At 38.7% G+C, this 16,601-nt stretch overlaps 1 protein-coding gene across 1 annotated transcript; it reads left to right on the top strand.

The window, feature by feature from the left end:
- The first annotated feature begins 717 nt into the window (after window positions 1-717).
- Window positions 718-13,955, top strand: slc25a14 (solute carrier family 25 member 14). Its single transcript, XM_042009418.1, has 8 exons — window positions 718-962; window positions 1,574-1,712; window positions 2,308-2,402; window positions 8,655-8,740; window positions 9,601-9,696; window positions 9,786-9,910; window positions 9,985-10,198; window positions 11,883-13,955. Exons 1-8 carry the CDS (start codon window positions 782-784, stop codon window positions 11,922-11,924), a joined length of 978 nt encoding a protein of 325 aa, XP_041865352.1. The 5' UTR covers window positions 718-781; the 3' UTR covers window positions 11,925-13,955.
- The last annotated feature ends 2,646 nt before the right edge of the window (window positions 13,956-16,601 follow it).

Raw genomic sequence — 16,601 nt, 5'->3', positions numbered from 1 at the left:
TTAACCAGAACGATCTGGCTTGTTTACAGGGATATTACGGTGACCTTGTTTTGTCTTTGTTAGTACCATACACAGCAGTTTATTTTGATGCCGTAAACGGAAATCATGTTTGCCCCACTTCCGGTCCGGACTTTGCCGCTAGCTGAAATGGGAAGCTACAGCAGACGATAAGTTTCCTGCTCACAGTTTTTTAAAGTCAGTGCACGAACATTCATCGAGTCATGGCAAGCAAAGAGAAATAATAACTGCGGATCGTCTCTACACCACAGGTACGTGATACCTCACCTGGTCGTCATGGTGACGGATTACCTGCCGGTTAGTTGGCTAACAAACGGGCTACTTATCTTGAGAAGTGTTAGCTGAGAAACCGATAGCAGCCATCTGCCGCAAGCTGAGCGTTTCAAATAGTTGGAACATATTTCTCTGTAAAATAGACAAATAACATGTGTGTTTTCCTTTTATTGAAGCTGTATATACAAACAGAGAATTTGTACTGTTGTATAAAATAGCGTTTTGACTTCAGGTAATTGGTTTTAATGATAAATAACTTCCCTCTCGTGACACTGTTGCTGTCCCCTAACTGTCATCAAACGGTGTTCCCTCACAGCCAATGAAATTGCTGTAAATATTGATTGACTGATCACTCAGCCAATAGAAAGCTCAGAACAAACATGACGGCTCTTCTCTTGGCGTTCCTTGTGGCGGGCGTCTCTTTCCGGCGCAGTATGCTGGGATGCTGATGCTGAGCAGCCGTGTAGATCTGTAGCATCGTTACATTTAAATGGTTGCCGACATGCTGTACTGTCAGAGGCTGCAGCATTGTGTTGACCTCTGCCTGGGCTTGTTCCTGTTCTTAGCGGGGCTGCAGCAGGTGGAAGCTGCCGCCGCCGCCACGGAGATGGCCAGCCTGAACTGGAAGCCATTCATCTACGGAGGGATGGCCTCAATTGTCGCAGAATTTGGTATGTGATGCATCACAGCATACAGACATTGAACAACCAAAATTGAACTGGGTATATTATAAACTGTGGCTGTTTCACATGTTAAAAGTAAATTGTGTTGTCAGCTGCTGAGATTTTCAGCCACTGGGAAATGTGCAGCAGCGTCTGCTTAGTGGTGAAAACTCTGGTTTCAGAGGGGAACTGATACTGCAGCTGAATAAATATCAAAGCTGTTTGGTGAAAATTGTATGAATTATTCTGTTTGTGCATGGTTTACAGACTCCGAACTAGGCAGGTTGTTGGGACGAGATGCAGTAATATGACTATTAGTCCCATTATGCATCTTAGTTTTCTGAAAAATTATATTTAGTTTGTGTGCTGCATATGAGACATTTCTTTGAACCTTATCCCCAATTGTTTATTTAAAAAAATTACAATATTGAAAGCTAAATATTTAATTACTTTTTAGCATTAATTTAGCATTTCTTGTGCGTTTCATGGTAAGAAACATACAGCTACAAATAATTTGCAATCTGTTATTTTTAGTGCTAGCTTTTCTGTTGAAAGCACCGTCTTTTCATTTGACTTTTTTATTCTTTTTCTTATTTATTTATTTATTTTTTAATTTTCAGGGACGTTTCCCATCGACCTGACTAAGACACGGCTTCAGGTCCAGGGTCAGTCCCAGTACACGGAGGTACGCTACAGGGGCATGTTCCACGCCCTCTTCAGGATTGGCAAGGAGGAGGGTATCCGGGCGCTCTACTCCGGGTATGAAACAGGCATTTTTCTTCACATTCTTTATACATGACCAATATATGACCAAAAATAGCCACAAAAATATCATTTTATTTCATACTTAATGTAAGAGTCACAGATTTTTGTCCAAGCAGAGATGATTTACTGCATAACTATTACTTTTTGATAGTTCTGGTGTTATTGGGGAGCTTGTTTTGGACATTTTTATAAAGCACAGACACACATGAAATGTTTGTTAGAAGGAATTAATGGAAGACTGAATAACAGAGTTCCACCTGTCTGCAGGTTATTCGTATTAGCATGTTAACAAAATGATCCATCCTTGCAAGTTTACAGTTTTTGACTCTAATACTGACAAACTTCTTTTGAGTTGCTGCTTTTTAATGTTAGAATGACCCGACTGCACAATGCTAAAGCAAACAATATGACCCCCTCATTATTACATTACAATCAGAACCTGAAAATGACTTAATAAATGCCGACTCCTGACTTGTAAAGCGGTGGGTCATATTCCTGTGATTTTCAATAAGTCTGTATTTCATGGTGCTCGCATATTTGCTTAAGTTCATATATTTCTGCAGCTAACTTATATCACCTCTCTGCTCAGGATCTCCCCAGCGCTTTTGAGACAAGCTTCTTATGGGACAATCAAGATAGGAACATACAATTCTCTGAAGAGGCTGTTTGTCAGCCGCCCAGAAGGTGAGCGCCACCATCTTTTCCTGGGATATCCAAGCCTCTGTTTTTCTGCTAACCTTTCTTACAGTCTGTCATCATTAAGATGTGCAAACGTCCAGGCTGCCAGCAGTGAAGGAAACCCTGCTTTTACGTGAAAGGATGTAGTTACAATCAGTTAAATCTTGACAGGACTCAACACACGTATGTCTGGAACATTATTAGACCTTTTAGCTGAACAAATGGGAATGATGGTACATGGTTAGAGTCAAACTGACAGTATATTTAACCCTTAAAACTCCAAGTCACTTTCCGCCTGATTTTAATGTAAAAATGTCAATAAAACTCAACCTTTTAATCCCAGTCAACATGTTTTAGGACAGCCTCAGTTGTCAGATTATGAGGCTAAAATGATGTAAAATGAATGTAACAACAGCTATAGCAGCATAAAGGCCGACCAAAACAAGAAAAAAGAATTTATTACTAACAGTACTTTGTAGAAATAACACACAGATCAACAGTGATCAAGCAGATCTTTTTTTATGCTACTATTTACCTACTGTCCTCAATAAAATCAGCTCCAACTTAGCACCACCCTGCATCATAAAACATTTTCTTGACTTTATTCAACCCATCGAGAATTATTATTTTTCTTCTTTTCAGACACACATAGAACTTTCTGCTCACTTATTGATCTTTGGCTGCTCCTGAATGGACATTACCATCAATGTAAGCTAGCTGATGGGTGGAAAGGCGTTAACACAGTATTAATAGTGACCTTTTTTTTAATGAAAATGTGATAAATAATGGTGTTATCATTTTAAATTTACCATGTAGAGTCTCTGAATAAACACTACATTTTGTGGCTGGATTGCAAACCTCCTGGACGGTATATCACCTAAAGCAGGGCTACTCAGTTCGGTCCTACGAGGCCTGCAATCCAGCAGGTTTTCCATGTATCCCTGCTCCAACACACCTCACACAAATTAATGAGTCATTGTGACAGTCTGTTAGAGCCATTTCATTTGATTCTGATGTGTTGAAAACACCAGAATCAAACAACAGTCTACATTGAAAACCTGAGTAGCCCTGACCTAAAGGGTAAGCCATCCATCACAGTTTACCCCACAGAATTACACACTACTGTTACAGAGGAATGTTGATAACATACACACTATCGCTTGTGGGGCACCGAAGATCTAGTGGAGTTTTAAGTGTTAATGTAGAGTCAACCGGTCTGGACAGACTTAGACTCCAGCGCCCCACAAGCTACAATAAAATATTTATTATTATTATTATTATTGATCTTTTACTGTGGGAATTAAACACATTATTGACGTCTCATGTTTACAGGACAACAAATGTTGGAAAACCACACTGGTTTCCCTTCAACAAATCTTTGTTGGTATATTTTTCTCAGGTGTTAACATCTCAGCGGCAGGTTGCTGGTTACATCATTCTTTCACTGATCATTCATTCCTCTCACTTCTTTTTCTTCTGTTTGGACTCAAAAGGTTTGTTGTTCAAACAGCACAGAAACCCTGTGGGTCTTGTCCTTTCTTTGTTTTGGGATATTTTGCATGCATACTGGATGTTCTGGTGTCATTTGTTTTACAATGGATGAAAAGGAGTTAATAATACTCTCTTTTTTTCTGTTGTAAATATTTCTTTATATAAAGTGTTGGGCTTTACTGCAGCTGAGAAAAATTTCAAACTTTTAATACAGGGTTCCCTCTAGAAATCAGTAAAGTCACTTTAGCCATTTGCATTTAGTTTAGTTTGAGAACCATCAGAAGTAGGTTTGGTAACCAGTATGTGAGGTGGAGTTTATCCTGGTTACGTTGGTGCGATTACATTAACCCCTTCTGAAATATTTTTATTGAACACATTTCTTCTCACATAATTACTACAACATGGATCTTTCAGTGTTGTGTCAGATTGTCAACCTTTATATTTTATATTATTTAAGATCAGCACTTCAAATCCGAGACCACGGTCCTCAGACAGAACAGGGTGGGGTGCCCTCTCCGAGTTTGGAATGAGGTCCTGTTCCAAATGGAAGAGTTCAAGTATCTCAGAGTCTCATTCAGGAGTGGGAAGGATGGAGTGGGAGATTTACAGGTGGATTGATGCAGCGTCTGCAGTGATGTGGCCTCTGCATCAGCCTGTCATGGTGAAGAAGGAGCTGAGCTTAAAGACGAAGCTTTCGATTTACCGGTCGATCTACGTTCCTACCCTCATCTATGGTCACCAGCTGATACAAGCGGCTGAAATGAGTTTCCTCTTCAGGGTGTCTCGACTCTCATTAGAGATACAGTAGGGTGAGAAGCTCCGTCATCCAGGAGGAGATCAGAGTAGAACTGCTGCTCCTCCACATCCAGAGCCAGTGTAGGTGGATCAGGCATCAGGTTAGGATGCCTCCTGGACACCTCCCTGGGGAGGTTTTTGGGGCATGTCTTTTTAGGAGGCAGACCCAGGACACACTGTAGAATCAGCATCTTTCGGCTGGTCTGAGAACACCTTGGGGTTCTATCGGATGAGCTGGAAGAAATTGCCGGACAGATGCTGGCTTTCTCTGCTCAGGCTGTTACCCTTGCGATCTGTTCTCTGGATGGAGTATTTAATCAGCCTGAACAGAAAATAATGTGCCATAGGTTAAACGTCTGCCTGTATTAAGGTGTCAGATAGAGATGGAGGGACTCAGGTGGTCGCTTCATGATGGGTGCAGACACGTCGACAGCCAGATGGCTTCCTGCTGCGTTTATCAGTAAATGACTGGCGCCACGATGTTGGAGAAGTTTATGACCACAGGTCCGTCTCCTCTGCTCCCATCTATCTCCCTTTTTATCTGTTGACTGCTTCCTTCCTTATCTGTCACCACTACTTGTCAACAACATTTCATCCATCATTAAGCTGAAGAGCCAGTTGTAAATAAAGCAAGCACAATACTGTGGAGACCTCAGTGCTGGCTTTAGTGTGAAGTTTTATTCAGATTTGGTGTTTTGTTGTACAAATTTTATTAAACTGCTAACAGTGGAGCACCGGTCATGGTCCACACATGGAGTGTAGTAAGTTTTCCGCATGAAGAGTTATGAATAAGTGTAATGGCACCAATGAAACCTGGGTAAGGGACACCTGCATTTCATTTTTGATCTGCTTAACAACTCATGATGGTCCTGAAACTAAAGATGGGGCGAGTATGAAATAAAACTTGAGGGTCTAAATTTTTTTTTCTGTTTTTTCAAGAAAAAGCACTTTTATTTGTTCCTGTTGATTGTTTGCCTTTCCAACCTGCATGCTCTGTGCCACGATGGTGCCACTGTGTTTTGAATGCTTGTTTTGATACAGGCTTGGGTTTGCCCTGTGGTTGTGGTGGGATCGAGCGCCTGTTCCCCTGCCCATAAAATGAGCGGCGCCAGGAACGCCACACTAACTGTTGGTCAGATTGATCAAGGATTACTGTAACTATTGTTCTAAACTCAATCCCTTACTATTCTTATTTTGTCTCCTCCTCCTTCTCCCTCTTCCTCCATTCTAGACATCATTCTGGGTTCCTACTAATAAGATCCACCACTTGCTAACACTGACAAACTCAAAGTTTAATTGCTAACAGCATTAATTCTGGTTTTGGTCTGCTTGGACATCAGGTGGGTGGAGTTTGATTTACAGAGATGTTTTTTTGACTGTTTAAAATAACTCCACCCACATGATGTTCCACAGCAGATATCTTCACTCCTGCAAAGAAAACCTAAATTAGATCTCTTCCATTTTTACAAAACTCTGTTTCTGATGTCAGTGATAGACACTCATTTCTAAAGAAAATCACCCTTAATTTATTTTCTTTTTCTCTGTGATTTTGTTTTAGAAACACTCAGATTTCACAGCAGTCCTGAAATCAGCTTAACTGAAATAATTTAGTTATGTTTTAATTAAGAAGTTCTGTCTTTTAATGTGTCATAATTAAGTGTTGTAAAACACTCCGATCTCCAGTGGGTTCAGCCAGTGAAATAACAACATAATAATATAAAAATAACTTTTTCCAACATTTTCCAAGTAAATCAACAAGACGTTTACATTTAATGAATCGTCCTTTTAGAAAACATTTTGAACAACCTGAAAGTTTTGGAGAAAAATAAGTGTGAACAATATTTTGCCTCAGTTATATATTTACCTGTTTTATGTATTTAATATTTTTGCTCATATATTTTATATATAAAAATATAAAGGTTATATTTATATTTAGGATATGCAAAAAAATATATATATGTAAATATATATTTATATTAAGGCTGTCAAAAATAACACATTAACAGCGGTAACTAATTTATGTAATAAATTGCATTAAAAATTTTAACGCATGCGCAGCATCTGTCATTAATGATGGCAAGACATGGAGATGTCACCCTAAAGGTGAGCTGGCTCACTATGGATTTGATTCACACCAGTGGGAGATGAGGATGTTTTAAAACCCACACTTTTCCTGGTAAGAGGATCCAACATCTGCACTTTTCCTGCATTTAAAAAAAAAACAGGTTCAGATATCTAGGGAGAGTGAAACAGCAAAAGGAAGCAAAGAGATGTATTCTCTAAATCAGTGGTGCTGTACAGATGTTAGAGATACAGGTCTGATCCTTAATGGGCCGTAAATGTAATTTGAGACGTTGTGAACAGGTTCTGAGATACAAATCAGAGCAGGACGCAACGAAGCAGCTGACAGGTGGTAGAAAGGATTTATACTTCAGTTATGCAGGGGCGGGTCTGGAAAGTTTGATTAGGAGCCAGACAGGAGTACTGGCCAGCAAAAGAGGGGTACAAATGAGATATATTTTATAAGGTCTGGATTGTATGTAATATTGAACTGATTATTACAACTAAAATGATCATCTAATGTAAAAAAGCAAAGAAAAGCCATTTGCTCTTTATGATGATACAATACAGTAAAATGGGCAGATTTCAGGCATAATCGTAGATTGTTATTAATCATGACTAATCTGTAAGCTGTGATTAACCTGATTAAAAATTTAATCATTTGACAGCCCTAATTTATATATATTTACATGTTTATAAATGAATAATTATTTTATTTTAATGTCATCATTTTTTATTTTCAAGTTTACATGTAATGTCAGACTTTTAAGTAAATGTTATTAACTTCACATATAAAAGTTTTTAAATGTATTTATTTTATTTATTAGAATTTTTATATTATTTCTGTTTATTTTACATAATAGCTCCACATGGATTACAACTTCCAGATCACAAAGGATCCAAAAATCCTCAGGTATCTGGAAGTGAAGAATCCAGTAATTTACATTATATAACTTTTCCAGATCTAGAAGTTATTTTAAATGTATATGTGTACATTTCCACATGTGTGTAGTAATCCTGACTCACCTCATAACACAAACTGGAGTTACATCTATTACATCATAAGGTTAGAAAAGATGGAACAAGTTAGCCCCCTGCATTGGAAATGTACATTTAAACATAAAAAATGAAACCACACCTGGACAAATTAAGAATTACAGTTACTTTTAATAAAAATATTATGTCTTCTATGTTATTCTCACATTTACCAAATCCATCCTGTGGGCCAGATTGGATCCTCTGGGTCTGGTTTGTTTGACACCTCTGTGTATTGTTTGGGTCAGAACATAACAGTATAAAACAGATCTCTGTCTCTGGTTATAAGTGATACAATCTGAACAAACACCTACCACAACAATGAGTTAATAAAGCCAAACATACAGTAAAGGTAGACGATGAAATCACATTTGTAATGGCTCACTTCTGCTGGATGCAGCACTGATCAACAGAAATAGAGAAAAAAATCAATTTTATCTGTAAAATCTAATTCACAGCTCTTGTCTGTGGTCTGATATATTTAAAGCCAAAAGCTAGAAAATGTGAAAGATAAATCCTTTTCATTTACTATTAACAGCTGACTGATATGGAAGTAACAGCCAGGAGCTCCTCATTAAACTATTTATTATGCTGTTTAATTCATAGCTCTGGACATATTGTTAAGACTTATACGGTTAGATGATTTCAGGACAAAATTAAAGCAGCTCAACAGAACACAAGTGTTAAATAATTATACAAATGTTTTACCTCCAACAAAACTGGCTAGTGTACGAAACATAACAAAAACACAGTGTCTTCAAACACAGGGCTGTGCAGTCCAGATTTACACGCTCCGTTACTGGCTGATCTTTGTTTATGTGTCATTTCTGGCTTCTGGTTTGTGTGTTTACATCATTTTTTTTATCTTTTTGGCAGATGAGACCATGGTCATCAATGTGTTCTGTGGAGTTGTATCTGGAGTGCTCTCCTCTTCTCTGGCCAACCCCACAGATGTTCTCAAGGTGAATATTAATGCTACGCTAAGGCCAAGGCTCAGAAACGTTATGTCTTTGTTGATTTATAGAAGCAGGGCTCATTCATCCATTCATCAATTTTTTTACATTAATCTGAAGCCAGGTTGTGGAGGCAACTGGTTCAGGAGGGAGACACAGGACTTTTTCTCCTCAGCAACACTCTCCAGCTCCTCCTGGAGGATCCCAAGGCAGTATAAGAACAGAGGATGTATAATCCCTCCAGCAGGTCCTGGATCTGCTCCGTGGTCTCCTCCCAGTAGCACGTGGCCACAAAACCTCCAGAGAGGCGTCTATCAGATTTCTTGAACCACTGCTGACTCCTTTAGATCCAAGGGAGCAGCAGCTCCACAACATCCCTCCAGATGTGTGAGCTCCTCACCTGATCTCTCCAGTTAAACTTTAGGAAGCTCATCTCAGCTGCTTGTATCCATGATTTCATTCTTTCAGTCACCATGGGAGAGGGTTGGAGCGTAGACTGATAAATTAAGAGCTTTACCTTTCAGCACAGCTCTCGCTTCACCACAACGGACTGGTGCAGCATCCCCATCACTGCTGATGAAGACCCAATCTATCTGTTTATCTCTGGCTCCATTCGAACATCACTTAAGAATAAGATCCCCAGACACATGAACTCCTCTGCCTGATTCCTAATTTGCAGGGCTCAGATGCTGATTTTAACCCAGGAAGTTCCTGTAAAACATCTGTGTGGAGTAGAGTAACCTTTAATCCAGGTGGACACACACTGGTTGGTAGCTGTTGGTCAGGAAAGTTAAAGCCGAAGGTTTGTTGTTGAAGTATTCATGACACTTAAAACACATCTGTAAATCAGAGGACTTGTGTTCTTTCAGATCCGAATGCAGGCTCAGGGCAGTTTGCTCCAAGGCAGCATGATGTCCAACTTCATTAACATCTACCAGACGGAGGGGACCAGGGGGCTGTGGAGGGTAAGTGGTGGGGTGACGACATCTCAGCACCAGTTGTTGTGTAAAAACATCCCATTCTGATTTATTGTCTTTGTGCTCCTCTTCCTCAGGGTGTCATCCCCACTGCACAGCGGGCGGCCATTGTCGTTGGCGTGGAACTTCCTGTCTATGACATCACCAAGAAGCACCTCCTACGCTCTGGCCTCATGGGAGACACTATTTTGACACATTTCATGTAAGTCTTTTTTCCTCTTTCCAGTCACAGCTGATGTTAGCTCTGTGTATTAACAACATCCTGCATATTTACAGCTCAAGTTTCACCTGCGGCCTGGCAGGGGCGCTGGCCTCCAACCCGGTAGATGTGGTCCGGACACGCATGATGAACCAGCGGGTTTTGTCTGGAAGTCCCACATACAAAGGAACACTGGATGGAGTGATGAAGACGTGGAAGAACGAAGGCTTCTTTGCTCTCTATAAAGGTTTCTGGCCTAACTGGCTGCGACTGGGGCCTTGGAACATCATTGTATCCTTTAAAAAGGGGAACATGGAAAACTGTCTGGAATATCTGAAATATTTCATTTGTTCAGATGCATTTTAGAATAGATCTTTAGTTTCTAAAATTATAACGTTTTTACTTCAAGGATGTGAAGATACTAACATGATACAAAAAAGTTTAGCGAAAAGAAAGTTAACCCTCTTTCACTTCTAAGGTTTAATGCATCAGGATGTTAAAAAAAAACAAAAAAAACAGAGGAGTTCATGGTCAAGTTGCCCAGGTCCTGTAGCTGCAGAACAAGCCCACATCATCATCCCTCCACCGCCGTGCTGACAGCTGCTATTTCCACAATAGTCTGGTCTGTCCAAAGGACATTGTTCCAGAAGTCTTGTGGCTTCCAAACAAACCATACTTGGCCTGAACTTTAACATTTAACTTGCTAAATGAGGCCTTGAGTGTTTCAGATGTAGGTCTTGGGTTTCTTCCATGAACTTGCTGAGTCATTCTCTCCTGGGAAGATTTTCAGCTGTTTTGTGAATAATCTTTCCGTCTGTAGAATGATGGACTCCAGATAGGTTGGAAATGGCCTTAAAACCCTTCCCAGATTGATGGTTCGCAACAGTTGCTTCTCTAAGATTTTTGCCGATGTCTTTCCTCTTTGGCATTGTGTTAACACACCAGAACGCAGCACAGCAGCAAACAGACAAACTTAGCAGCTCCAGACTTTTCCGTGGAAGCCGTGAGGGTGGACTTTTTCTACACTCCTCATCTTTGTTGGAGCTTAGTTATTATCACCTCTGCCAAGGCGGAGGTCATGTATTCAGTAGCGCTGGTTTGTCTGTGTCTGTTAGCAACATAACACACAAGGATTTTGACTAAATTTCCAGGAAATCTCAGAAATGGAAAAAGGAACACGTGATTAGATTTTTGGGTTGATCCGGATCACCCCCTGATCCAGGAATTTTTAAAGGATTTTTTACTATGGGAAGACAGGGATAATTTTGCCATTAGAGCTTGTAACTGAAAAATAATGCCTACAATCAAAAAAAAAAAAATTACAATGGCTTGTCGGAGGTCTGCGATTTCTGAGTGCTTCTAGTTGTTTGATAACTAACAGCACAGTGTTCTACATGTCCGGTGGAATTTACCTTATTATAAACAGACATTAAACCTTTGAATAAGATGATGCTGTTAATTAAAATAATTTGCAGTGGACGTGAAAGGAAATGTAGAATAGGGATAATTATGCTTTTATAGAATTTGTGGTGAAAAAGATTTCACATCCTCGACCATAGTAGAGGTTTTAAACATGCTGTGTGACTATCTGTAGCTATACAGGGGGGTTTTCCTAATTCTTGATTAAAGGTAGGGAAGTACCCCCATATAGCTTCAGCCCTGTAATGTACTCAAACAGGTCTTAATTTCTGCATATCAGCTCGTTTTAAAGCTAAATTTAGTAGTTTTCTTTCAGTCCATCTACAGTCATTGTGTACTAATGGGTCACATCCTGAATAGCTGTAATCTTCTATTTTCCAGGAATTTAGTAAATCTGAGTGAAATCTTACAGAACAAATAACTTTCCACCATTTTTTTATTTAAATGCTGAGCGTCAGTACGCTGAAGACAAATGATCCATCCGAACTTTTCTCCTGTTTCAGTCTGACTCTGGTTATGATGGAAATCCTGATGTTTTTCTTAACTAAAGCCCCAGTTCTTCATCACCTTCGAGCAGCTGAAGAAGCTCCCTTTCTAACTGGAGCAGGAAGTCGGACTGCACTGGTTTACTGGACTGTGTCAGCTTTGGCACCAGTACGCTCACACTCCTCCTAAAATCAGAGGGAATGACACGGTATCCATCATCTACCCACACTTTTCTTCACCGTCACTGTTTCTATTTTAATGCTGACTGTTACGTTTATGACCCCCACATCCCCCTCTGACGCTCATCAGGCAGCTAAATGTGTGAAAGCTTTGAAGATGAAGCTTGTAACTGATGGAAAACGTTAACTACTGTGGAAATGTCAGTAAAAGGGCATCTGTGCATTTTTGAAAAGTCTGAATGTTGAAAGCCTGTGTTTAAAAAGCAGACACTGCATGTAATCTGGTTTAAAAATTACTACTGAATGTTTAGGAATAACACAGAGGAGTGGAACAAATGAAAGGTCGACTGTTACAGAAGTGAAATGAAGAGAAATAATGAACAGCAGCATTTCTCTTCAGTTAGACTCAGTTGTGTTTTAGATGCTATAAAAATGGTCAGTTCAGCTGAGCTGAGCTACAGAATCACTCAAACTCTGTATGAATTTATTTATTTATTTATTTTTAATAATGAGAGAAAACCTCCAAATGTCGGCGCTGTTAAAAGTTTTACAGCCTGAACCAAAGCCTCTAATGAGAAGAATTAGACATTTGTTCCCATTCGCCCTTTGTGTTTTATATCAGGAAAAATTGACTCATTCAGACTCACACACATACAGGTGGATGTGTTTCATGTAAAGCAGGTGTGTAGCAACCAAACTGTAATAATGGCCAATAACGTAGTCATTTGACAATTTAAATTGATTATTTTACTGGCTTTATTACGTTTAAAATGGTCAAAATTATTATGTTACTGGCTTTATTACGTTTAAAATGGTCAAAATTATTATGTTACTGGCTTTATTACATTTAATTATTATGTTATTGGCTTTATTTAATTTAAAATAACCAAAATAGCTACGCTGTTGGTTGTAAAATGGCCAAAATTATGACGTTATTAGCCTTTATTGCAGTTTTGGTTGTGGTAAGGTGTACATACAAGGCCTCTTTACCTGTCACATTTCTCTTTGTGCCAAAGTGCATTTGTTACATTTCTCTGTAAAATGTTCCTGTACTTGGATTTGATGCATGAAGACAACATGTTTGTCCCATCCTTTAAACTCCAGACCAGACGTCCTGTTTTCAGTCAGAATTAAGGTGTGTTGCATTCAGTAAAAAAAAACTGCTGTTTTTCTGAATTAACATAATTTTACCATTACAGTTATAGTTTCACTCAGGGGATAAAAGACCTCTGTCTTGTTTGTCCAGATAATCTGCTCAGCTTCTCTGCATCTGTTTTCTCCTGAGAAGCCCCATCGTGTCCCGTTGGTGGACTTTCATTCAGTCTGACATTGTTTGGACTCATTCAGGTCTCAAAAGTCTGGAAATGATTTTATCACTTTTTTGTGGTTGTTCATACCTGAGACTTCATCCTCAGTGTCACAGTCTTATTAATTCAGAAAAACAGAAAAAAAGGGAACGAAAAGTTAAGTTTTATTTTATTTTAATTTATTTTAATTTTTTTTATTTTATTTTATTTTATTTTATTTTATTTTATGCAGTACACTTCCATACAGTAGAACCTAAACTAAAGTGTCTTCAAGTGAATGCAATGGGCTTCCATAAGTCAGTGATACAAGAGATTAAAAGAAAAACATCTCCTGCTGGACTCCCTCACCGTCACCATCATCACCACCACCATCACCACTATCATCATCACCATCATCATCACCACCACCATCACCACTATCATCATCACCATCATCATCATATGCTTGATTTTAGAAGCTTTATGTATTTATTTTAGCAGATGAATGTGTTGTTTTCTTGCCTTTTCTTTAGAGCTTGATGTTTTTGTAAATTGCTGATAAAACCTTGTTATTACATGATAATGATGATAATCTCCAGCGAGGTAAAGATGAAGTGTGTCGGCCTCCTGATCTGCTCTGCTTTTGTTTTTTTGAAGATTTAAACTCATTTCCATTCATACGCCTCCTCCTGCCTTTTTTATACCCTGAGACTGAAGAGGGTTTTGTGAATCTGGGTTGGTTCTGCTTTTTAGAATAAAAAAACAACAACATTACATAATTTTTAAAATTGAAAATAAAAAAAATGAATAAAAAATGAAATAAGATGAAATCAAACATTGGCCATTGAATGAGTCAGTGGTTCTCTAAAAAATTCTCCATCTTCTGGTTCAGTCTCTGCTTTTTTTGGAGCAGTTCATAGCTTCCATCTTGTTATCGTCTCCAGCCAGAGCAGCGTGTCAGGTTTGAGAAGATTATGTCTGTGTTGAAGTGAGGATGTGTTAATAGAGGTGTGAAGTTCCTGGAGGGTCTCAGCCTCACGCTTTATTACCTGCCCATCAGCCTTTCATCTGTTAATAAAGCTTCTCTGAGCCATTGAGTCAGCAGATCTCTGTCATATGAACCTCTGATAAACTCCTCTGTTTTATGATCTCAGGAGCCCAAGAGGAGTCGTGTGATCTTTGTTTATCTGGAAAAAAAGGGCTGAATTTCATGAGGAATGCTTTAACTTTTCATCCAAATAACTAGAAAAACACTTGAACTAAATTAAATTCAGAATTTTTTGCTGATTTGCAGAAAGAATACGCAGAAGAAATTAATAAGCCCTAAAATAATTAGTTTGAGTTACTGAGAAAACATGGACGTAGATGGTGGTCATATGGTTGCATACGCACCATTAATTTATTTTACTCAGCTTGAACAACACACTGTAAACATTATTTGTCTTAATATAAGAAAAAACACAACATAAGAAGAATTAGACTATAACCCAGTGAAATAAGCTGCTAGTGCAGTAAGATAATTACACTTCCTGAAATAAGAATGTATTTCTGGGCTTTCAGTGGCTGAGAAACATCTAAAAACAAGTGGTGAAACACTATTAATAAGTTATTTTACTTAAAAGCTAGACAGCATATAACACTGCAATGCTTCACATTGAATCCATCATTTATTTACATTAACGCTGCAGGTGGTGAACTGACCGCGCTGATGGTCATTCATACAAACGCCACACAGTCATTCAAGATGGGTTACGTGTATTTCAAGGACAGACTGACTGGGATGAAGTGGGAGTCGAACCACCTACCTGCTCTACCACCTGCCACTGCCACCCCAACTGTACCATGTCAACTGCCATAACAGTGATAATAGATTTCAGAAGAATCGTCTTTAGTTCTTCTTGTTTTCCAATGTTTTGTCTCAGAGTTAAAATGACACTAAAAGAAGCATGAACAGGATAGTTTGGAGTTTATTTTTCCAGTGACAGAAAATAATCTATCATAAACTGTGTTTCTGTTGGTATCTAATCACTTTACTAATATATGTTTTATTGTCTTAGAATAAACCATTTATATTTACTTGCTGTGGGTCCCAGTGCATGGCAGCTGCCGTGTTTGTGCCACCATTTTTACTATGGTGTCACTGAGTGGACAAACAACTCTGCGTGGAGCACTGTTTGGGATAAGTAACACCTTTAAAGAACCATTGAAGACAGAACACATATACACAATGTTCCAGAAGTTACCTTCAGTGCAGTCATTCCTGCACCTGACGACACTGGATCCATTCACAGGTGAAAACGTGTTTGTCTGGAAGAATTTTGGTCACTGACAGACACCGTCCATTCACAGCTATGCTATACCCATTTTTACCACTAGATATTAGTAATTCTTACACACTGGATCTGTAAGATAGCTGCATTTTTGCAGTGTGTGTGAATTGGTACTGAGAAGTCTTGAAAGAAGTTGTACTGGTAAAATTGGCAATGAAAGATTCAATGTGATCTCAAACAGTGTAAAATAAACATTTTTTTAGGATTTAGTAAGTAAGAAATAAAATGATTAATTATCTTCCACATTCTGGTCTTGCTCAATGTCACTGAACAAGATCAGAACGACTTTCTGGCTGAATATAAGGTTGGAGGACTAATCCGCTGGTGTCTGCAGCAGGGAACTGGCTGGTTTGTGGTTCAGGAAAGACATGAAATTCCCCTGCATGGCCGCTTTCTGTGAAGGAGTTGCTTCATCTTAAGGGTCGATGGAGACTGACAAGGAATTATTCCTCTCTGTATCTGTGTTTCCTTTACAGTTTTTCGCAAATTAAAAGTGATATTTCTAAAATTTTGACAAAGTGCAGTTGCGATTTGCAGGTGTTTCCATTGAAAGGTTTTTAACGCATTATCCGTTATTCTCGTAAAATCTCACCACTTTGAGGATGGATTTCTAATTCTTTGTAACATTTCACTTTTGTTTGCTATCAAGGATGGTAGTTATATTTTTTTCTTTAATTATTTGTAAAAAGATAAACGTCTCCTCCTGCGTCTGCTCATATTGTGCATTCTTTGCGTATAATGAACTGGTCACGTGACCCCCTACGTGATGTAGGGGATGTGTAAACACAAAAAAAGTGTTTCATTAAACTTTTGCAATATACTTCTATATTGACACGTCTGAAAAACCTCGTCCTGAGAGTTTAAAAACTTTTTAGTGATATTTAAGAGGTTTTTCCATTACCAGTTCTTTTTATTACAAGATTTAGGTTTTGCGCAATTCTACGGGTAATAGAAATGCACCTATAGATGCATGGTGACATGCTTTGGTGCTTTT

Source organism: Melanotaenia boesemani, chromosome 15 (genome assembly GCF_017639745.1).
Source record: "Melanotaenia boesemani isolate fMelBoe1 chromosome 15, fMelBoe1.pri, whole genome shotgun sequence".
Classification (NCBI taxonomy): domain Eukaryota; kingdom Metazoa; phylum Chordata; class Actinopteri; order Atheriniformes; family Melanotaeniidae; genus Melanotaenia; species Melanotaenia boesemani.
The sequence above is the reverse complement of the archived record's forward strand: the minus strand, read 5'-3'. Positions and strand labels throughout refer to the sequence as shown.